The sequence below is a fragment of the Aythya marila genome, assembly GCF_965140915.1.
Source record: "Aythya marila genome assembly, chromosome: 30".
Taxonomy (NCBI): domain Eukaryota; kingdom Metazoa; phylum Chordata; class Aves; order Anseriformes; family Anatidae; genus Aythya; species Aythya marila.
In genome coordinates this window covers 1086935-1109173 of record NC_139071.1, presented here as the reverse complement: position 1 = coordinate 1109173, position 22239 = coordinate 1086935, and the positions used below count along the sequence as shown (strand labels likewise).

Below are 22239 nucleotides of genomic sequence, written 5' to 3'. Positions count from 1 at the left end.
TTCAGTTGGTATGAAGGGGGGTGGGGGTGGAACTGGGGTCACTAGAATGGAGCCTGAATGTAACATGCCAGTTGTTGTGGGTGAGGAATGTGCTAGCAAGACATTGCAGTCTTGTGTTGAGATGGGGAAGATGCTAAAACTTATCTGAATTAATATTTAGCTACATATATGGTAAAATATCCTAATTATCGGGGATGTAAATTGAAACCTAAAAATATCCTAATTATTTGGGATGTAGATGAGAACCTTATGAGAAGCAGATGTAAAAAGATATCGCTCAAGGCCAATGGATGAGGGAAGGACGAACAACTTGTTGGCAGGAAACAAGGCAAAGATAAACAAAAAACTTCTAAATACTGTCCAACAGAAGGTCAAAGTCCAGAAAGGTAGAACATTTAACTTCCTCTTCTTCGTTGCCTTCATCCTGAAAGCCCCCTGCCCATGACCACCAGGCTACATTGCACAGGCACAACCAGAAGGAGTTAAGGGCAGGGAGTATGGAAATGAATACTTGGAAGAGGTCTGCCTTTTTGGGGAAAATAATGAATATGTATTAGAGCTCATGTAACATGTAACAGTATTCATGTATAATGTTGTGAGAAACGACCGGGCAGGTGTGCACCTTTTTGAGGGAAGCTATTCCCAGTGCGCCCAGTGCACTGCAATAAAGTATGCCTACTTTACAACACCATGGTTGTGGAGTCTTTTCTGCGTGTCAGTGTCTTGGTGAAGGAGGAGGATGGCATAACATTCTGCAGGAAGGACACAAGGGTTGGTTAACTATGGAAACACCCAAGTATGGTCAAGAGGGTATTAGGGCTTTTCCGTCCCAAAAGGTGCATTTACAGCAATGCACGCAGTATGGGTAACAACCAGGAGGAGCTGGAGGCCACTGTGCTAGAGGAAACTTTGATGTAGTTGCCATCACAGAAACCTGGCGGAATGATTAACATGACTGGAGTGTGGCTGTTGATGGCTGCAAACTGTTCAGAAGGGCTTGCTGTGAAACTTCACACATATGTAACTCTTGCACATAACCGTGGCAAGTTGCCACGTTGTGAGAGCACAACTCACGACTTTGGTGAAACAACCCCCCGTGCTGCCCGGCACCGAATAAACATCCAGAGAAGGGCAACGAAGCTGGTGAGGGGCCTGGAGAACAAGGCTTATGAGGAGCGGCTGAGGGAGCTGGGCTTGTTCAGCCTGGAGAAGAGGAGGCTCAGGGGCGACCTTATCGCTCTCTATGGGTACCGCAAGGGAGGCTGTAGCGAGGTGGGGGTTGGCCTGTTCTCCCACGTGCCTGGTGACAGGACGAGGGGGAATGGGCTTAAGTTGAGCCAGGGGACTTTTAGGTTGGATGTTAGGAAGAACTTCTTCACTGAAAGGGTTGTGAGGCACTGGAACAGGCTGCCCAGGGAAGTGGTGGAGTCACCATCCCTGGAAGTGTTCAAAAGACGCTTAGATGTAGAGCTTAGGGAAATGGTTTAGTGGGGACTGTTAGCGTTAGGTCAGAGGTTGGACTCTATGATCTTGAGGTCTCTTCAAACCTAGAAATTCTGAAATTCTGTAATTCTGTAATTTTGTGATTTTGTGATTCTGTGGGACCGGGACCGGGACCCCCGACCCCTCCCGCGCCCGCCGCTCTCCCCCCATCCGCAGGGGGGCGCTGTGCCGCCACCTCCTCTCTATGGTCCGTCACTCCCTGCCGGGACAGCTGATAGGGGGCGGTGCTTGAGCGGCGCTGACCAATCCCGACCGCGCCGCCTGCGTCGCGAAGCCTCCTATTGGCCCGCCCCGCCCCGCGCGGGGACCAATCCCCGCCGCCGTTAGTTTGTAAACCGGCGGCGCGCGGAGCGGGGCCCGCAGAGGGGGTCCCGGCAGGGCCGGGCGCAGGGCGCGGAGCCCCCATGGCGTCTCGCGGCCTCGCCGGCGGCGGAGGGAGCCCGGCCGCGGAGCCCCGCGGGACTCCCCCGTTCCAGGCGGACCCGGCGGCGCTGGCCGCGATCCTCAGAGGACCGGGAGTGGTACCGGGAGCGCGGCCCAAGGCTGGGCCCGGCGGCGCCGGCAGGGCCTCTCTGGCCGGACGCGTCCCGCTGCGCCTCGGCTCCCTCCGCACCCAAGGGAGCGCCCCCGGGGCCGCCGCCCGGAGCCGCCGCCGCTCCGCGTCCCGCTCCCCGCAGGCCTCGCGGCCCCTCCAGCGCCTCCTCGACCGCGCCTCCGGTTTCTCCCTTCGGGTTCCCGGGGCCCCCCCGCTCCCCCGCGCCCTCCCTGCCGCCGCCCCGGGTCTCGGGCCCCGCGGTGAAGCCCCGAAGGAGGCGGCCGGGGCCCGGTCCCGCAGGTGAGGGGAGGGAGGGGGGAGCCCCCCGGGGTGGGGAGGAGGAGGAGGAGGAGGAGGAAGGGGAGAGGCCGGTGCCGGGACGCCCCTCCCGGGACCGGGTCCGGCTTTGGGGCTGTCCCGGGGGTGCTCGGTTCCTGCCACGATCGAGCCATGCACAGGACAATGCCCCCCAGCCACCCCCTCCCCCGCTGTTTTTTTGTTGTTTTTTTTTTGGGGGGGGGGGTTCCTAACCCTACCCCTAAATCCCCTCCCGCCTCTGCAGCCTCAAAAAACACACAGACCAGCAGCCCCCTGCAGCGGCAAAGGCAGGTGGGTGCCCCCCACCCCACCCCCTGCAGGCCCCAGCTGTTTGGGTGCTGCCCCCCCACCCCATAACTCTGCCTCTCCCTCCCCACAGAGACCCCCCCGGCTGTGCTGGCCCCTGTCCTGCCCAGCGAGCAGCTGAGTGAGGTGGGGGGAGCCGCTGGGGGCAAACCCTGCCTGGCTCGCAGAGTGCCTGCCCGTGTCCCCTTGGCCAGGGGCACTGCAGGAGCTGCTCGGGGGGCACAGGGGCCCACACAAACTATGGGGGGGACCCAGGCTGCACCGCCAGCTTCCCTCCTTACCCAGGAGAGCACATCCCTATTCCCAGACCTCCTCTCGAGTGAAAGCAGCACCCCAGGTATGCCCCCTGTTCCCCCCCCCGCCCCCACGCTGCTTGGGGGGGCTGTGCCGAGGCTCAGGACCCCCCTGCCTGCAGATGCTGAGCCCCTCAGAGCATCTGGACCATCCAATGTTGGCTTGGCTCGCCGTGTGCCCCTCACCAAGGCCATGGTTTGTACTGGGGGGGGGTTGTTAAGGGGCAGGCACCAGTGCTGAGCCCCACGCCCCAAAATCCCCCCCCCACCGTCTCGCCCTGCAGCGCCTCGAGGTGTCCAAAGAGCGCTTCTTCCGCACGCCGCGCCTCACCCCCCGCAGCTGCGTGTCGGGCACCCACCAGGTGGGCGACAAGCCAGGGGGTTGGGGGTCTAAGCCTGCCCCCCTCCCTCCCTCCCCTGCTGATGGCAGCGTCACCCCGCAGCGCCCCCTGAAGTGGAGACTGGCCCTGACTCCCCAGCGTGGCCCCAGCACCGATGCTGCTGACAGCAAGGAGGAGGCCCCACCCTGGGTGAGTGCTGAGCCCTTTGGGGTCCCCCTCTTTTGAGGCTGGGACTTGTGGCAGTGCCCCCACCCCCACCCCCCCAACGTCTGCCTTGATTTTTGGCATCCTCCCCTGCAGGAGAACATCGTGGTGCAGCTCTTCAGGGAGGACGAGGGCCAGCAGGACCCCGAGGGGCCAGTGCAGGCTCTGCCCAGCACCTCGCCAGGCTCCAGCACAGCTCAGGTGGGGAAGTCCCGGGGGGGGGTGGTCCCTGGGGAGGTGTGGGGAGGTGTGGAGGATGGAGCTTAACTGGGGGGGATCCTCCTCCCAGGACAAGGCTGTGGTGCAGCTCTTCGGGGGGGACAAGGGCCAGCAGGACCCCAAGGTGATCGTGAATGCGGTGCTGGCTCTGCCCAAGGCTCAGGTGGGATGGCTTTTTGGGGGGAGGGAGGTGAGGGAGACCTGGGGTCAGAGGGGGAGCGGGGCAGGGGGACATTCCCTGGGGAGGTGGAGGGGACTGCGTGGGGCAGGGAGGTGGGGGGCATCCTGGGATCGTCCCCTCGTTTCGGGGGGTGCCCCCCCCATGCCGGGGGTGTCCCACGCAGAGCTGTTCACTCAGGCTTTCCCCCCGCAGCGTGTGCTCCTGCTGCTGCAGCTGCTGTGGCAGGACTTGCAGGACCTTCCTGGCGTGACAGAGGTGCTCAGGAACCTTTGGGGCTGCGTGGCCCAGCACGGCCTGGTCCCCCTGTCCCCCCACCAGGGCCCCTGCAAGCACCCGGGGCAGCTGTGACCACGTCCACCCCCCTGGGGCTGGGGGCTGCCCCCATGGGCACCGCCGCGCTGCTAATAAACTCTTCTGTGCTGCACGTTGCTGTGGGGTCTCTGTGGGTGCTGGGAGTCCCTGCTCTCCAGGACAGCCCCCGTGGGGGCCCTTGGGTGCTGCCCCCCTGGCAGGCAGGGCTGCGTTGTCCCCCCCTGTGATGGTCACGCAGTGCCTGTGCTGGGGAGGGGGTCCTGGGGGGGGGCTGTGGTGTGTGGGGGACATCTTGGGGCATCCTCCTGTCACCCTGCAGCCTCACCAGAGCTGAGTACAGGGGGACGATCACCTCCCTAGCCCTGCTGGTCACGCTGTTCCTGATACAAGCCAGGATGCCGTTGGCCTTCTTGGCCACCTGAGCACACTGCTGGCTCATATTCAGCCGACTGTCCACCATCACTCCCAGGTCCTTCTCTGCCTGGCAGCTCTCCAACCATTCCTCTCCCAGCCTGTAGCTCTGCTTGGGGTTACTGAGCCCCAGGTGCAGGACCCGGCATTTGGCCTTGTTGAACTTCATGCAGTTGACCTCAGCCCATCGGTGCAGCCTATCCAGATCCTCCTGCAGAGCTTTCCTACCCTCGAGCAGATCGACACACGCACCTAACTTGGTGTCATCTGCGAACTTACTGAGGGTGCACTCGATGCCCTCATCCAGATCATCGATAAAGATATTAAAGAGGACCGGCCCCAGGACTGAGTCCTGGGGGACTCCTCTATTGACTGGCTTCCAGCTGGATTTGACTCCATTTACCACAACTTTGATTCCATTCACCAAACTCTTTGGGCCCGGCTACCCAGCCAGTTTCTAACCCAACGAAGCGTGCGCCAGTCCAAGCCAAGAGCAGCCAGTTTCTTGAGGAGAATGTTGTAGGAAAGTGTCAAAAGCCTTACTGAAGTCAAGGTAGACCACATCCACAGCCTCACGACCATGCTGGGAGAGGGGATGGGGAGGGATGGGGTCAGGGTTGGGGCTGGGGACAGGAACAGGGCTGGGAACAGCAGCGGGAGTGGGGATGGGAACGGGGCAGGGTGATGGAGCTGGGAGCCAGGACTGGAGCCAGGAGCAGAGCTGCAGGTGGAGCCGGGACTTCAGCCGGTGAGGGGGATGAGAATGGAGCTCTCCATATACACGTATAACCCTCCAGTCCTACCAGTACAAAAGCCGGATGGTTCGTACCTAGTGCAAGACCCGAGAAAGGTTAATGAGATAACACAAAAACGCCACCCTGTGGTTTCTAACTCTTACACTCTGATGAGTAAAGTTCTTTATGAGCACGAGTGGTTCAGTGTTACGGATTTAAAGGATGCCTTTTGGGCATGCCCACTGGATCCTGAAAGTTGGGATATTTTTGCATTTGAATGGGAAAACCCAGAAACAGGGGGGTACATACATATGGGGTGGTACATACATTTGGAAAAATTTGGGAAGGAAGGGGTTTAATAAATAGCAAGGGAAAGGAATTGGTCCATGAAGAATTAATTAGACAAATTTTGGAAAATCTATTACTACCAGAAGAGATTGCTGTGGTGCATGTGAGAAGACATCAAAAAGGAAACTCCCTAGTTGAATGGGGAAACAGAATTGCAGATGAAAATGCTAAAGAATCAGCCTTGCAATTAGAAGTAGAAATGAAGCTGCTTCTTTTACCTGAAATAAAACCTCCACCTGAAAACCAAATATGCAGTGAAAAAGAAATCAAAGCCTTCAAGGAGCTAGGAACAAAGGAGGCAGAAGGACGGTGAGCTCTCCCTGATGGCAGAGAAATGGTAAATAAACAAATAACGAGGGAAATTTTAGCTGTTCTACATCAAGGAAGCCACTGGGGAGTCCAGGCGATGTGTGACTGTATTAAGAAAATATGTATGTGGAGGAATGTATACCCCAGCTAAGCAGGTCTGTAATAGTTGTATAACATGCCAACGAGTGAATAAGAAGGTTCTGTGGAAACAACCTCTGGGTGGACGGGAGCCAGGACTTTGACCTTTTCAGAGCATCCAAGTAGTTTTTACTGAATTACCTCAAGTGGGTAGACTTAAGTACTTGCTAGTGTTAATTGACCGTTTGTCAGGATGGGTGGAAGCTTTTCCTTCAGTATCAGCAACAGCTAGTGTGGTGATAAAGATAGTCCGGAAAAAATAATCCCTAGATATGGGATTGTTGAAAATATAGATTCAAATCAAGGAAGTCGTTTTACTTCATCTATTCTACAAGGATTAATGAGAACTGTGGGAATAAAATGGGAGTTTCATACTCCATGGCATCCTTCCTCCTTTCCTCCTCTGGGAAAGTGGAACAAATTAATCAGACGTTAAAGAAACAGCTGTCAAAACTGGTTTTAGAGACTAAACTTCCCTGGACAAAATGTTTACCTTTAGCTCTTCTCAGAATTCAGCCTGCTGCTAGGAAAGTTATAGGAGTTTGCTGCTGCTTCGTGGGACTGCACAATGTAAAGACAAGCTGCTTCCCGGATTTGCATGATGTGGGGGAGGAGGGGGGTGAGAGGAGCCAATTTATAGATTGATATTCAACGGAAAAGCATTGATTAGGGTATATGTGACCAGATGTAAGAAAGAGTGGTTTTGTGGGTTTTGCGAAGAGATGTTACATTGTATAGGAGGAAGGAATGTGGCGTTGAGATATGCTTGCAGTGGTAAGAAAGCTTCCCAGACAACCTTGTAAAACGCAGACAATAACCACGCTCCTTAGTGCAATTAAGCAAAAATCACGGTGTCAAGTCAGATAAGGGAAGAAATATTGCCACTTTACAAAGAAAAAAAAAAAAAGTCATGAAAAACTTGAAAAATAATAGGTAGCAACTGAGGTTGCCTGGCATTGCAATTTCAAATAAAAATGCTGCTTTGCTGAGATCCTTGCCTGAGCCTGTTATTGGATAAGGAGCATTTCCCACAGGGGGTGCCACGTCCCTTTGCTTCGCAGAGGCCGCTCGGATGCTGTGCGTGGGATTTTTGCTGGAAGCAGCAGCGATAACGCAGGGCTGGTGCTGTGCTCGCACCCTCAAGGACTCTGCTGCTGCTCACATGGCTCCAGACACCCCTGGGCAGCTGAGCTCCACCAGGCTTTTCTCACTCCTCCTCCTCCTCAAAGGGCAGGGGAGGAAAATACAATGTAAAAAAAAAAAATAAAGAGAAACTCAGAGCTTGGATCAAGGAGCAGTTTAATGAAAGGAGAAGCAAGCAGAGGCCCCGCAGAAGCAAAAGGAGAAAATTCTTCTGTGCTTCCCCTCAGAGAGTGATTTTCAGCCATGGCTTGGGAAGCAGGGCCCCAGCAGCAGTGCTTGGGGGGGTACACATATTTCTGTGAGGAGAGTCCCCCTTCTCCTTGCCCACCTTGTAGTGCTGTGTGGGACATGCAGCAGGGAGCAGCCCTTTGGGGGGGAGGTTGGGTCATGGCCTTGCCACTGCCCCCTCCCCAGGCTATGGATTTGGGGGACCATGGGGGCTGCACCAATGCTGTTCTCACTCCAAGAGCACAGCACCATTGGGAGGGTGAGCTCTGTCCCAGTCAGACCCAGTAAAAGGGGACAGAGCTGGGTTCTGACCCCACAGCCCAGGGGGATATCCCATCCCACACTACCTCCTGCTCAGCCACAAAAGCAGGGGGAATGAGGGGGAGGAAGGGGATGCTTGGGGCTGTGTTCATCCTCCCAAGCCAGGCACATTGAGCTCTGCCTGCCTGGAAGTGGCCACCCACTGCTGGGAAGCACTGAATGAGCTCCTTGTTCTGCTCCGCTCACCCCCACAGCTCCTGCTTTACACCGTGATTACACTGTGACCTGGCTTTGTCTCCAGCCCGGAGCTCGGGTACTTCTCCCTTCCCCATCTCATGGTGGGGAGAGGTCGGTGAGCAGCAGGGGACACGGAGCTGCCTCCTGGGGCTGAGCCCCAAAAGGGGGGAGCTGGGGCTGGCTGCAGGGTGCTGGGCTCAGCCTGCCTCCAGGAGCATCCCCAGGGGCAGGGGGCTTGGGGTAGCCCCTAGCACAGAGGGAAATGGCTCCGCACAGATCAGGGCACCGCGGCACAGAGGAAAGACACCAGACACAGACCCAAGGACAGGGAATGCTTTTTATTCAGACCCACGGGAGAGGACGGGTGGGTCCGTAACAGACTTTTCCATTTCACAGACCATTTAACAGCACAGACAGCAGTGCACCCACTGCTACAGACCCACTGGGGGGGTCTTCAACTACATTTGTTCCCTGTACGAGCAGCACCGTTGTGAAGGTTTAATACTCCTCCCCTTCCTCCTCTCCCTCTCCTTCCACCGAGTCCACCCCCACCTCCTCGTAATCCTTCTCCAGGGCGGCCATGTCCTCCCTGGCCTCCGAGAACTCCCCCTCCTCCATGCCCTCCCCCACGTACCAGTGCACGAAGGCACGCTTGGCATACATCAGGTCGAACTTGTGGTCCAGGCGGGCCCAGGCCTCGGCGATGGCCGTGGTGTTGCTCAGCATGCAGACAGCACGCTGCACCTTGGCCAGGTCCCCCCCGGGCACCACCGTGGGAGGCTGGTAGTTGATGCCCACCTTGAAACCCGTCGGGCACCAGTCCACGAACTGGATGGTGCGCTTGGTCTTGATGGTGGCGATGGCGGCGTTGACGTCCTTGGGCACCACGTCCCCGCGGTACAGCAGGCAGCACGCCATGTACTTGCCGTGCCGCGGGTCGCACTTCACCATCTGGTTGGCTGGCTCGAAGCAGGCGTTGGTGATCTCGGCCACCGAGAGCTGCTCATGGTAAGCCTTCTCGGCCGAGATGACGGGGGCATAGGTGGCCAGGGGGAAGTGGATGCGCGGGTACGGCACCAGGTTGGTCTGGAACTCGGTCAGGTCAACGTTGAGGGCCCCGTCGAAGCGCAGGGAGGCCGTGATGGACGACACGATCTGGCCTATCAACCGGTTGAGGTTGGTGTAGGTGGGCCTCTCGATGTCCAGGTTCCTGCGGCAGATGTCGTAGATGGCCTCGTTGTCCACCATGAAGGCGCAGTCGGAGTGCTCCAGCGTGGTGTGGGTGGTGAGGATGGAGTTGTAGGGCTCCACCACGGCCGTGGAGACCTGCGGGGCCGGGTAGATGGAGAACTCCAGCTTGGACTTCTTGCCGTAGTCGACCGAGAGGCGCTCCATGAGCAGGGAGGTGAAGCCGGAGCCGGTGCCACCCCCGAAGCTGTGGAAGACCAGGAAGCCCTGCAGCCCCGTGCACTGGTCAGCCTGGAGGGAGAAACGGGGGGGGGGGGGGCATGATTAAGTTGGGCAGCAGCAGAGCTTGCTCCTTCCTCTCTTATGTTCTCTCACAATGACATTTGGGGGATTTCCAGAAGCAGAACACAAGCCACCAGGCCAGGGTGAGCCTGACTCCTGCTGTTGGAAACCTTTGGAGCAAAAATCCCCTGGGGAAGCCCCTCTGCCCCCAGAGGGTTTTTGGGGGGTGGGGGGGCACTCAGCCCATGGCTCTGCTGCCACCCCCACGCAGCCTCTGGGGCTCCCAACGCCGCTGAGTGCAGCTGGATGCGGCCGCAGCCAGAGCCGAGGAGGAACAAAGAAGGAATTGCAGAGCTCAGCACCGCCGGGCGCCTGGGGACGCGGCGCTGTGGAGCAGCTCCAACGCCCCAGCTGCGCCGCATCCCGCCGCCAGCCAATGGCAGCCGCTGCAGAGCAGGATTACCATTAATTAATATATTAAGTCTAAACACAGCCTGGCTAGTCCTGCAGGAAGGGTGAGACCCAGAACCGGAGCCTTTGTCCTCATCTCACCACCCACCGGCGCCCCCCGTGCAGCCCCCCCCGGCCATACCAGCTTGCGGATGCGGTCGAGCACCAGGTCGATGATCTCCTTGCCGATGGTGTAGTGCCCCCGCGCGTAGTTGTTGGCCGCATCCTCCTTGCCCGTGATCAGCTGCTCGGGGTGGAAGAGCTGCCGGTACGTCCCCGTGCGCACCTCGTCTGGGAGACAGCACCACGCACCCCGTTAGCACCGGGCACCCCCTCGGCACCCACCGCCCCCCACCCCGGCTCCCTTTGCTCACCGATCACCGTGGGCTCCAGGTCCACGAAGACGGCCCGGGGCACGTGCTTGCCGGCCCCCGTCTCGCTGAAGAAGGTGTTGAAGGAGTCGTCCCCCCCGCCGATGGTCTTGTCGCTGGGCATCTGCCCGTCGGGCTGGATGCCGTGCTCCAGGCAGTACAGCTCCCAGCACGCATTGCCGATCTGCACACCCGCTTGGCCCACGTGGATGGAGATGCACTCGCGCTGCGGGGACATTCGTGGTGCTGCGTCACCCCCCGTGGCCTAGCTGAGCTCCCCCCTACACCCCACCCATGTCCCATTCCCCCCCTCCAGCTGCAGCCCCAGCCCATGCCCCCCCGGGATGCTGCCCCCCCGGAGGGGCTGGTGCTGAGCTGCCCATGCCAGGATGGGGCCGGATCCTGCCCAGCCCCATCCTATTGTTCTGGGGGCTGCAGGGGGCTCAGCACCAGGGCCACACCCAGTGCGGGGGGGGGGGCTCAGCACCATCCTGCCCTGTGGGGCCATGACCACACCCAGCGGGAGATGGGAGCCCCCAGGGTCACATCCTGCACTCCCCACCCCATGGGGACACTGCAACAGCCCGTGTGGGCTGAGGGCTCAGCACCAGGGGCTCATCCTGCCCCGGGGGCTCCCCATTGAGCCAGGGCCACGCCCAGGGCTGGACTGGGGACCCCATCCTGCCCCCAGTGCCACATCCAGTGTGGGACACGGTGCTCAGCACCCGGGGGGGGCTCATCCTACCCCTGCAACCAGGACCACACCCAGAACAGGCTGAGGGCTCCGCACCAGGGGCCCGATCCTGCCCAATTTAAGAGGGGCCACACCCAGAGGGGGCTCAGCACCGAGGGCCCGATCCTGCCCTGTTGGACCGGGGGGGGCTCAGCCCCAGCCAGGGGGGCTCCTATTGAGACCCATCTGCCAGGAGCCACACCCGGGGGGGGGCTCAGCACCGGGAGCCCCCTTCTGCTCCTTTTAACGGGCCCCGGGGGTCCCATCCTGCCTCATTTAACCGCAGCCACGCCCAGTGCGGGCTCAGCACCGGGGGGGGGGGGCTCACCCTGTCCTATTTAACGGGATCCGGGGGGGTCCCATCCCACCCCGTTCACCGGGAGCCGCACCCAGAGCGGGCTCAGCACCGGACAAAGGGCCCCGATCCTGCCCCGTTTAACGGGGACCGCGCCCCGAGCGGGCTCAGCACCAGCGGGGGGGGCCTCATCCTGCCGGGGGGGCCTCATCCTGCCGGGGGGGGCCTCATTACGGGCTCGGCAGCTCCGCCGGCTTCGGAAGGGGGGGAACGGGAACAAAGGCGGCGGCTCGGGGGTCCCCGGCGGGGGCGCGCACGGCCCGGGCCGATCCCGATCCTGGCTCCGGTGTCCCCACCCCACCTCGGTCCGGTGCCCCCCCCCCGCGCTCACCATGGCGGCTGCTCGGCTCCGGGGCTTTCTCACAGCACGACGCTGAGGCGGTCGATGTAAGAGGCGCGGCGGAGCCGGCGGCTGGGAGCGGGGCTTTATAGGGCCGGGACGGGGCGAGGGGGGGGGACCGGGGCGGGGCGGGGGGGGGAGGTGGCGGTGGCGGCCATTGGAGGCGCGGGGATGAGGCAATGCCCCCCCCCCGGAGCCGCAGACAAAGCCGGGCGGGGCGGGGGGGGGGGGGAGCCGGGGGCTGCGGCGGGTGCGGGGATGGAGGGGGGGGGACAAGGAGGGGGCAGCACGGCTCGTCGCGACGCTGCCCCCCCCCCCTCCTGGTCCTGGTCCTGTCCTGCCGTGCCCCGGCCCTGCCCCGGGGGGGGCGCATTTTCCGCCGTGCCCTGGTCCTGGTCATGTCCCCGGTGCGGTGCCACCAGCCGGGTGTCCCCGGGCCCTGGTGCCCAGCTATGGGGGTGGCCCCAGCCCCGGCCACGGCTTTGTCCCCAGCTCTGGGGTGTCCCTGTCCCCATCCATGTCCCTGTCCCCATCCACGGCCGTGTCCCTGTCCCCAAGCCTGGCTGTGTCCCTGTCCCAAACCCCGGTTGCGTCCCTGTCCCCATCCCCAGTCACATCCCTGTCCCCAACCCTGGCCGTGTCCCTATCCCCAGCCCTGGGGTGTCCCTGTCCCCATCCCGTCCCTGTCCCTGTCCCCATCCCGTCCCTGTCCCCGTCCCCATTCCCGGCCGTGTCCCAGTGCCCCGGTTCCCAGCCACGTCCCGGTGCCGCCGTGGCCCCGTGCCCGTCCCCGCTCCCTCCCAGCCGCCTCTTTGTGTGCCACCCCCGGGGGGGGCCCACCGAGGGGGGGGGTCCTGGGACCGTTCCCAGACTCTGCCCCGGGAATGGCCCCGGCACCAAGTGGCAGCTGCTCTGCGGCAGCTGGTGGGGGGGGGGCACAGCTGGGACATCGGCCGCTCGCCCCCCCGAGCCCCCCCCGCCGTGCCACTGTCCCCCCCACCCAACCCCAGCGGTCCCTATGGGGTGGGGTACGGGGGGGGTGCCGGGGGTCGTCCTCCAGGGCTGGCCTCAGCTGCTGCAGGTGGAGCTGCCAGCATCGCCCCCCCCCCCCCCCCCCCGCGCTGAGAAATCACATTTTTTCTCTGCATTTCCCGCATTACGCGGATTTTTGGGCAGCTCCAGCTCCCTGTTCCCACGTCCCCGCCACCCTCCTGCCCCATGCTCTGCCCCCCCTCTCCCCCCCAAATTTTTTGGGGTGCTGCTAAACCAGGGCAGGGAGCAGGGAGGGGCTGGGGCTCCCCCCCCTGCCCCCTCCCCGGTAATATGGGGCTGCAGACAAAGAGGAGCCGCGATTTGGGCATCGCCCACTGGAACAAAGGCAGCCAGGCTGTGCCCCCCCCTTCCAAAGATTGGGCTCCCCCCGGGTTGTTCATGGGTGTTTGGTGCTCCATGGGGGTGGTCCTGTCCCCCCCCCCATGGGAAACGTGGTCCTGAGCCCCCCAACAGCTCCAGGCTGGTTTTTTTTTTTTGGGGGGGGCTCCCCTTCAATGCCTCCAAGCCGTGGGCAGGGGGGGGCTCAGCGGGGCGCTGGGTGGCTCGACCCCCCCCCAGGCGATGCAAGGTGAAGGGCGAAGGGTGCCGGGGGGGGGGGGGGGGATGTCCCCCTCCCAGACCCTTCCCATCATTAGGTATGGGAGGCCACTCGTCTCCGCGCCGACTGCTGCCAGGCAACTGGCCCTGGTGGCGGGGTTGCTAGGAGAGCGGGGGTGCTAGGACACGGGCTGGGACCCCCCGCTTGGGACCCCCCCCCCCCACATCCCCCTCCCCACATCCATCACCTTGCAGGGCTGGGGGTGCCTGGCGGGGTCGGGACCCCAAATCCCCCAGTGTTTTGCTGCAGGGGAGGGGGTGACCCCATCCCTGACCCCCCCACACACACTGCCTGCCCCCCCCTTTGCTGCAGTGAGGGGGGGGTGATACCATTCCTTTACCCCCCCCCCCCATGGCATGGGGGGACCACCAGCCGTGGGCCCGACGCCCAGCCCTATGTGCACTGATTGAGGGGTAAGGGGGGGGCTGGCCCCTCTCACTGCTGTCCCCCAGCTCCCAGCCCCCCTCCCCAGTTCTCAGGGCCCCCCCCCAGGTCCCAGCCGCCCCCCCCGGCTGCTTCCCATCCGCCTGTGCTCTGTTGACTGTTGGTAGCAGCGCGGCAGCTCCTGGTGACTGTTGCTGGGCCCCCGCCGTGTTTGCAGCCCAGGAATGACCGAGCACAGAGGCCATGAGACCCCCCCGAACCCCCCCTCCACATCTGGGTGTCCCCATGGGGACCCCATGAGCCAGCCCCCCCTCAGCACCCAGCCCCGCTCCCCCCACCCAGTGCAGCCCGGAGCTGAGAAGCCAGCGCTGGCTCGGGGCCGGCTGAGGTTTCCAGCTCTGTGTGTCCCCCCCCCGTGCCGCCAGCCCCCCCCGGCTCTGTCTGTCCGTCTGTCTGTCCCCTGAGCATCGATGTGACGGGTTCGCTCAGATGGACGGACGGGGCTGCTCCTCGCCTGGGTGCAGGATGGGGCCCTGGGGTGGTGGGGGCATGGTGGGGGTGGGAGCACCCAGCCTGCCCCCCCCCTTCAAAGAGCTGGGTGTGGGGGGCCCCCCCTGAGCTGCTGGGGACCCCATCCCCATGGGGGGGCACAGTGTGTCCCCACAACCAAGGTGCTCCGTGCCCCCCCCCCCCAGCAGTGCTGGCACTACAAAGCCCCCAAGGGAGCCACAACAGAAAGGACACTGGGGGGGTGGGGGGGGTGAAAGGGGCAGGGGGGGCAGAGCTCGGGGGGGGGGGTCAGGAGACGAGGGGGGGGGCTGCAGGGCTGCAGCGGTGGCGGCGGGGGCTGCGTCTGCTGGGCGTGGGGAGGGGGCTGCAGCCGCGGCACCGCATTGCGGCAAAGCCTGGGATAAAGGCACGGGGAGGTGGCTGCGGGGGGGGAGCCGAGGGGGGAACCGGGGGGGGTCAGAGGGAACCGGGGGGGGAGCCAGGGTGGTGATGCCGCAGCTGGCACATCCCCATGGGGGGGGGGTTCCCATCTCAGGGGGCTCCGGTGGCGCTGGTTTCGAGGGGTGGGCAGCATGGGGGGCACTGGGTGCTCCGGCCCCATGCGTGAGACAGCACCAAAAATGTGGGGGGGGGGGGCAACGGGGGGGACAGGGGGCACCCAGTGCATGGCACTGAGAAGAGGGGGCTGCGCACAGCCTTGGGGTGGGGCAGCACAGGGGGTCCCGGGGGGATGTGGGGGTCTGGCAGGGTCCCGCTGCTCTCAGGACCCTCCCTTGGGGTAGAAGGGGGGGGGGGGGGCACGAGGCGGTGACCCCGCTGTAAACCCCAGCACGGTGGGCGGGGGGGGGGGGCACAGGGGCTGCCGCGTCCCCAGTCCCTGGGAATTTGACCCCGAACCGCGCCCGCCCCAGCCCAGGGCCAGACGCCGCGGTGCTGTAGGGCAGGGCGGGGGGGGTGGAAGCGTTGTGTGCCCCCCCCGCCCCCCCCCCGGCCCGCCCACCCCGCCCCACGGGAACGGCCCCGGAGGGAGCGCCCCGGGGGGCTGGCGGCGGAACAAAGGCGGCGGCGGCCGGGAGGCGGCGCGGGGGGGCCCCGAGGGGCTTCCCACGGGGGCGGGGGTGGGCCAGGGAACAAGTTCAAGGATGGAAGACCTCCTCCGAGGTCTCAGGCAGCCCAGTTGCATGATAACGACCCCAAAAAAGGCTGTCCGCGCAGGTAAAGGACCAGCAAGAACTGGTGTGGCTGCCCAAGTCTGAAAAAGGAAGGATCAGAAGTTCAGCAGCGAGGAAGACTCCTGGCCTTCATCAAAAGACCACCAGAGCACCCCGGACCACCACCCAAGGACACCAGTACGCATGCGAATAGGGGGCGGGATCTTATGGTAATGAGTCTTCGGATAACTCATGAATATGCAAAAGCCTTACTGGGATGAATCTGTATTTGTCCCACTCATAAGCACGCTGCCCGTAACCCGTGGTGCGCAAGCTGGGGGGAGTTATCCCCCCAAATTAATTTGGCACCCCCCCAGGTGGGACCCTCTCTGTCCGGCTGCGGGACCTGCTGAGGACGGGACTCCTCTGGGCGCCCCCGGGAGTTCTCGGGAGGACTCCCCTGCTCATTCAGATCACCCCAGGGACAGACAAGGACCATCACAGACGGATGGGGTATGTTGGAAAATGAGGGGATACCTGTAAGTCGTGAGGAGATGTCCTAGGCCAGGTAAAGAGGGGGATGCTGGTGCTCCCCCTGGGTAGGGAAGTCCCATAAGGTAGTAGCAGGGTACGTGGTATATGGCATGTTCTGTGGAATTTATGAAATATCTATGAAATAAGATTTCATATGAAATCTGTGAAATAAGGGAGTAGCAGAATAAGGGCTGTGGAACAGTAATTTGGGTTCTCCTGGCTACAACAGCAGGAGCTGTGTGTGGCATTGCCCTAAGTATTGTCATCTGTTGTAGAAGTCCAGTATCGTGTATTAGCATTAGACTTATAAGGGTTGATAAAGATCTGAGGCAAACGGTTATTGGTTCATGATTCACAATACACACGAATTTGATTATTGTTCTAAGTGATATATTCTAGTATGAATAAGTGTAAGGGGCCTCTTTGTGTGATTGTGTGACTGTGCTGTGAGTGAGACGCAGCACCGCGACTCCACTATGCCACGAGGAATATGGCCAGAGAGGGATGAAGTGTAAGAGATTGAGAAAAGACATCATAATGGGAAGAATTTTGAGTGCTATCGATAAAAAGATCCCTCTGGGTTATATCTTGGCCCATTGGAAGGACATTGGTGGGCCACCTGGAGGAAATGTTAATCATGAGACCTTAATTAAGTATTGTAACCAGTGGTGGACATAATGGAGACAAAAAAAATCAGGGTCCAGACTGGGGAGACATTAATCTAATGTTGGGGGAGATGATGGAAACAGAAAAGCAGCTAATTCTTAAGACAGCCTGAGTTCATGTATGAGCTCAGATTGCCAATGGGACCACTAAGAGAACTGTAGACTATTGCATTACCCTGATCGACCCCCACTGAGACCCTAATCACCCCAGAAATTATAAACGGTTACACAAATACCAAAATCTGATTAAATTGGGAATTGAGAACTGATTCTGAAAGCTAAAAGTCATTCAACCCTGTATAGTATCCAACAAGGTCCGAAAGAAACCCCTAAGGAATTTTTGGATCAACTTTGAAATGCAATGAGAAAATATATCAGTTTGGACCTGGCTTCGGAAGACAAACAGAGTTTGTTAGAGAGAAGTTAAAGGTTAGTTTTAGCAATTTTAACCTTAAAAGTATTTGGTAAGGCAGTCTTTCAGGTATCGGGGTTATCTGATGCTTTTACCCAGGTATAAGGAGTCCGCCCTTTCTCTGACATTCTTTCTGCCACCTCATTAATCAGGAGCACTTGGAACAGTCCGTCCCACTCAGGTTGCAGCATTGATTCTCTCCGTGTCCATATCAGAACCCAATCTCCTGCTCAGAATGGATGGATCAAGGCTTCCGAAGGTGGGGTTTGAGCTAATGATCCACAGGTCCTGAGAGATGACAAAGAGGATGACAGCCCGAGTAATCCTTAAGAAAACAGTTATTAAGAAAAGCATCTTTTGTCTCAAATTGAGGTAATTCGTTCCCTTTGTCCAGGTACAGCAATCCAAATATTTCATGTGGTGAAATCCCACATCTTTTCTTGGTGCAGTTTGAATTCGGAGAAGTGCCAAAGGTAAGCACTTTGTTTGGGGAAGCTGAGTTTCCAGAACTTAGTCAACTGCTTCTTTACTTTCTGATCCTCTCCACCCTTCTAGAAGAGGAAGGATGACCAGGAGCATGAAATTTCCACTTAATTGTTAGAGTCCACATTAGCCCTTGCAGTATTTCTGACATAAAGTGATTTCCTTGATCAGAGTCAATATTTTCAACAGCTCCATACCTGGGAGTTATTTGTTCTAGAATTACTTTAGCTACTGTGTTCACACTGAAGGGAAAGCTTCCACCCACCCTGACAAATGATCCACCAAGACTAAGAAGTGTTTAAATCTGCCTACTCTAAGGAGTTCTGTAAAATCTACCTGTACATTTTGGAAGCACTGAATTCCTGGTTCTCACCCCCTTTGGGCTGATTGCAGATAATTTTCCTATTTGCCTTTGGCATACTACATAACTCTGCAAATTTGTTCAGCCAGAGTGTATATAGTCCTACACAGAAGTATTGCCATAGCACAGCATCACACATTGCCTGAATTCCCCAATGACCCTCTTGATGTAAAACAGTTAATAGTTGCCTCATTAGCACTTTATTCAACGTTTCTCTCCCATCAGGGAGTATCTATTTTCCTTTGGACTTTGTGACTCCTAATTCCTTAAAAACCTCTTTCTCTTAAAACTTTTTAGTTCTTTTCAGTTTTGGGTATGGGTAGCTCAACAATTCCCTGAATCCTCTCTGGATTTATTTATTCTTCTAGATGCCCGAAATGCTTGACTTCTCTTTCTACGAATTTTAATTTATTATCCAATACTTTCAAGCCCCGTTTTCCCAGAAAGTTTAATAGCTTGTTAATGTTTTCTCCTGTCCTGACAGTAAAAGATCATCCCCGTATGGGAACAGTAACGCCTCCTCCAGAGGTTGGAGTTAATCCAAAATCTTTTATAGAATTCACCCAAATAAATCAGTGACCCCCAGGTAAAATTGTCTGTATTGCTGCTTTCACCCCGTTTCAGGATCTTTCCTGAAAAAAGGCGAATATACCTGTGCTCTCAGCAAAGAGAGCCCCTCAAATCCCCCCCAAATTCCCCACCCGCGCCTCCCCCGACTTTCGAACCGGGGGCGGGGAGGGGCCTGGAGGGGCGGGGCCTGGAGGGGCGTGGTGGGCGTGGCCCCGCCCTCCCCGTGCCCTGCCCACCGAGGCCCCGCCCCCTCCATATAACGCGCGGCCCCGCGGGGCCCCCCCCGCGATCTTCTCACCGTGGCTCCCAGGCGACCGGCTAGTGAGCGACCATGGTGAGGAGGGGGGGCCGGGGAAGGGACCCCCCCCCCGTGCCCCGAGTGGGGTCGGGCTCCGTGGGCTGCGGGCCCCCGCGTGCCTCCCGGTAGCGTGTGGGGCCGGGCCCCGAGGGGGGGCCGGGGTCTCGCGTGTCCCGCGTGGGTGCAGGGGCACGGGGGCCGTGGGAGGCGCGGGGCCGGGTGCGGGGAGGGGGAGGCTGGGGCAGGGACCCCCGGAGGGGCTCGGTCCCCGTGGGCTGTCCTGGGGCTCCCGTCCCCTCGGTTTTGGGGCGCCCCGTGTGGGTTCTGGGTCTGCTCCCCCCTCCCGAGACTGCGCACCCTGGGGCTCCCCAGGTAGGGGGGAGCCCACCCCGAGAGCCCCCCTGTGGGGTGCGGGCTCCCTGGTGCTGGGAGCACTCCCCACGGGGGGCGGGGAGTCACGCGTGGGGGCAGCCCCCACGTTTCGCCCTGCTCTGCCGGGGGGGAAGCCGGATGGGACCCGAGGGAGGCTCCCGCTAGCATCGGGGCCGCGCTCCCAAAATCTTCGGAGTTTTCTCTCGCCCTGCCCCGAGCCGTGGAACCGGCACCGGTGGCGCCGCGGTGCTGCCATGAGTCAGGGCTAAAAAACAGGTAAAAGCCCTGCGCCCAGCTCCCTCGGGTGGGCTGCAGCAGGGGGCAAACCGAATGAGCCCCCCAAACACCTCTCCTGCGCCCCGCAGCGCGAGTGCATCTCCATCCACGTGGGCCAAGCGGGCGTGCAGATCGGCAATGCGTGCTGGGAGCTGTACTGCCTGGAGCACGGCATCCAGCCCGACGGGCAGATGCCCAGCGACAAGACCATCGGCGGGGGGGACGACTCCTTCAACACCTTCTTCAGCGAGACGGGGGCCGGCAAGCACGTGCCCCGGGCCGTCTTCGTGGACCTGGAGCCCACGGTGATCGGTGAGCAAAGGGAGCCGCGGTGGGGGGCGGTGGGTGCCGAGGGGGTGCCCGGTGCTAACGGGGTGCGTGGTGCTGTCCCGCAGATGAGGTGCGCACGGGGACGTACCGGCAGCTCTTCCACCCCGAGCAGCTGATCACGGGCAAGGAGGATGCGGCCAACAACTACGCGCGGGGGCACTACACCATCGGCAAGGAGATCATCGACACCGTGCGCGACCGCATCCGCAAGCTGGTGAGGGGTCCCATGGGGTCTCTGGGGGTGGGTGCCCAGCCCCAGGTGGACCAAATACAATGGGAAGCGGGAGGAGGAGGTGATGAGCACGTCCTTCTCACCCCATCAGCACGCTGGGATGCATCATTTGGGGAGAACAGGTGGGGCTGCCCTGGGGGGGCTGGGACAGGGGAGACAGGTCCGGGCTGTCCCCTGGCTCCGGGCTGTCCCCTCCCCAACGCCTGCCCCAGGGCCCTGTCTGAGCCTGGTGCCAAGCCCTGCTGTGCTGTGGTCAGGACAGGAGGCTGGGACGCTGTGGGCAGTGCAGCCCTGGCGTGGGTGCTGGGGTGGGTGTGGTGGTTTTACATTGCTGGGCAGTTTGAACTCCACCACGGCTGCTCTCTCACTCCTCCTTCTCCTCAGAAGAGGAGGGGGAGAAGAAAAGGAAAGAAACAACTCATGGGGTGAGATAAGGATAATTTAATTAAAGGAAAAAATAGGAAAAAAATAAAGGAAAAAGCAGGGCGTCAACACATGGAGCTGTAGTTCAGGGGACAGACGTTTCCACAAGAGCCCACCCCTCCCTTCTTCCTTTTCCCACCTTATATTGCTGAAAAAGACATCGTATGGCATAGAAAACCTTTGGTCGGTTTAGGACAACTGCCCTGGTGATGTCCCCTCCCCACCTCTTGCCCATCCCCAGCCTGCTGGCTCTGTGGGGGGGCTTAGAGGGAATCCTGATGCTGTGCCAGCACTGCTCAGCAGCAAACACAACACTGGGGGGACACCACTGCTGTTCTAGCTCCACGTGCAGAGCACAGCGCTGCATGGGCTGCTGCAGGGAAAGTTCACTCAGGCCCAGCCAGACCAGCACAGTGGGGCTGGTTGGACTGGTGCGGCTGCCCTGAGCTCTTTGAACCTCGGTTCCCACGCCAGGGCCAGCGCCGTGGTTAGCCGGACCTGCTGTGCCGCCGGCTCTGCCCTGGGTGCTCCTGGCACATCAAAGGCTGCACCACGCTGCCCGCGGGCTGGCTCCAGACATGTGGCTCCAGCTGCCTCTGTGCCAGGGCACGAAGCCATGGCTGACCTGCTCCAAACCCCTTCCATCTCTCCTCCTAGGCTGAGCAATGCACGGGGCTGCAGGGCTTCCTGGTCTTCCACAGCTTCGGGGGTGGCACCGGCTCCGGCTTCACCTCCCTGCTCATGGAGCGCCTCTCGGTCGACTACGGCAAGAAGTCCAAGCTGGAGTTCTCCATCTACCCGGCCCCGCAGGTCTCCACGGCCGTGGTGGAGCCCTACAACTCCATCCTCACCACCCACACCACGCTGGAGCACTCCGACTGCGCCTTCATGGTGGACAACGAGGCCATCTACGACATCTGCCGCAGGAACCTGGACATCGAGAGGCCCACCTACACCAACCTCAACCGGCTGATAGGCCAGATCGTGTCGTCCATCACGGCCTCCCTGCGCTTCGACGGGGCCCTGAATGTTGACCTGACCGAGTTCCAGACCAACCTGGTGCCGTACCCGCGCATCCACTTCCCCCTGGCCACCTACGCCCCCGTCATCTCGGCCGAGAAGGCTTACCACGAGCAGCTCTCGGTGGCCGAGATCACCAACGCCTGCTTCGAGCCGGCCAACCAGATGGTGAAGTGCGACCCGCGGCACGGCAAGTACATGGCGTGCTGCCTGCTGTACCGCGGGGACGTGGTGCCCAAGGACGTCAACGCCGCCATCGCCACCATCAAGACCAAGCGCACCATCCAGTTCGTGGACTGGTGCCCGACGGGTTTCAAGGTGGGCATCAACTACCAGCCTCCCACGGTGGTGCCCGGGGGGGACCTGGCCAAGGTGCAGCGTGCTGTCTGCATGCTGAGCAACACCACGGCCATCGCCGAGGCCTGGGCCCGCCTGGACCACAAGTTCGACCTGATGTATGCCAAGCGTGCCTTCGTGCACTGGTACGTGGGGGAGGGCATGGAGGAGGGGGAGTTCTCGGAGGCCAGGGAGGACATGGCCGCCCTGGAGAAGGATTACGAGGAGGTGGGGGCTGACAGCGTGGAGGGCGACGAGGAGGGGGAGTACTAGTGCCTTGTCTGTTCTGCCAGCTGCACCACGAGCTGTTCATTAAAAGCCCACCCTGCATCACCCTGCCTCTCTCGCTTATTGTCCCTACACATTCTGCGTCACGCTCACCTGGGCAGGACCCCCCAGGTGACAATATTGGGGGGGCTTTCTTGTGGGTTGGGGCTTTCCTGCAGGCTGGTGGGGGGCACCTTGGGTGGGTTACACGGTGCTGGGCTGTC

At 60.7% G+C, this 22239-nt stretch overlaps 3 protein-coding genes across 4 annotated transcripts; 2 read left to right on the top strand and 1 right to left on the bottom strand.

Moving 5' to 3' along the window:
- The first annotated feature begins 1868 nt into the window (after positions 1-1868).
- LOC309888816 (uncharacterized protein) lies at positions 1869-4304 on the top strand. 2 transcript variants are annotated; one of them, XM_082781404.1, is made up of 9 exons: positions 1869-2338; positions 2601-2647; positions 2736-2999; positions 3078-3151; positions 3240-3317; positions 3399-3485; positions 3597-3701; positions 3790-3882; positions 4093-4304. In XM_082781404.1, exons 1-9 carry the CDS (start codon positions 1908-1910, stop codon positions 4246-4248), a joined length of 1335 nt encoding a protein of 444 aa, XP_082637530.1. In that variant the 5' UTR covers positions 1869-1907; the 3' UTR covers positions 4249-4304. The 2 variants fall into 2 exon arrangements, with proteins under 2 accessions (XP_082637530.1, XP_082637531.1); XM_082781405.1 differs by lacking the exon at positions 3790-3882.
- Positions 4305-8357: 4053 nt separating this feature from the next.
- Positions 8358-11826, bottom strand: LOC309888815 (tubulin alpha-1A chain). The gene is made up of 4 exons (XM_082781403.1): positions 11732-11826; positions 10316-10538; positions 10084-10232; positions 8358-9500 (listed from the first exon to the last, which is right to left on the bottom strand). The coding sequence occupies exons 1-4, from the start codon at positions 11732-11734 to the stop codon at positions 8520-8522; spliced, it is 1356 nt and encodes a 451-aa protein (XP_082637529.1). The 5' UTR covers positions 11735-11826; the 3' UTR covers positions 8358-8519.
- A 6566-nt stretch (positions 11827-18392) lies between these two features.
- LOC309888843 (tubulin alpha-1C chain-like) lies at positions 18393-22021 on the top strand (the record flags this gene model as incomplete). The annotated part of the gene is made up of 4 exons (XM_082781451.1): positions 18393-18401; positions 19497-19719; positions 19803-19951; positions 21050-22021. The coding sequence occupies 4 exons, from the start codon at positions 18393-18395 to the stop codon at positions 22019-22021; spliced, it is 1353 nt and encodes a 450-aa protein (XP_082637577.1).
- Between the last annotated feature and the right edge of the window lie 218 nt (positions 22022-22239).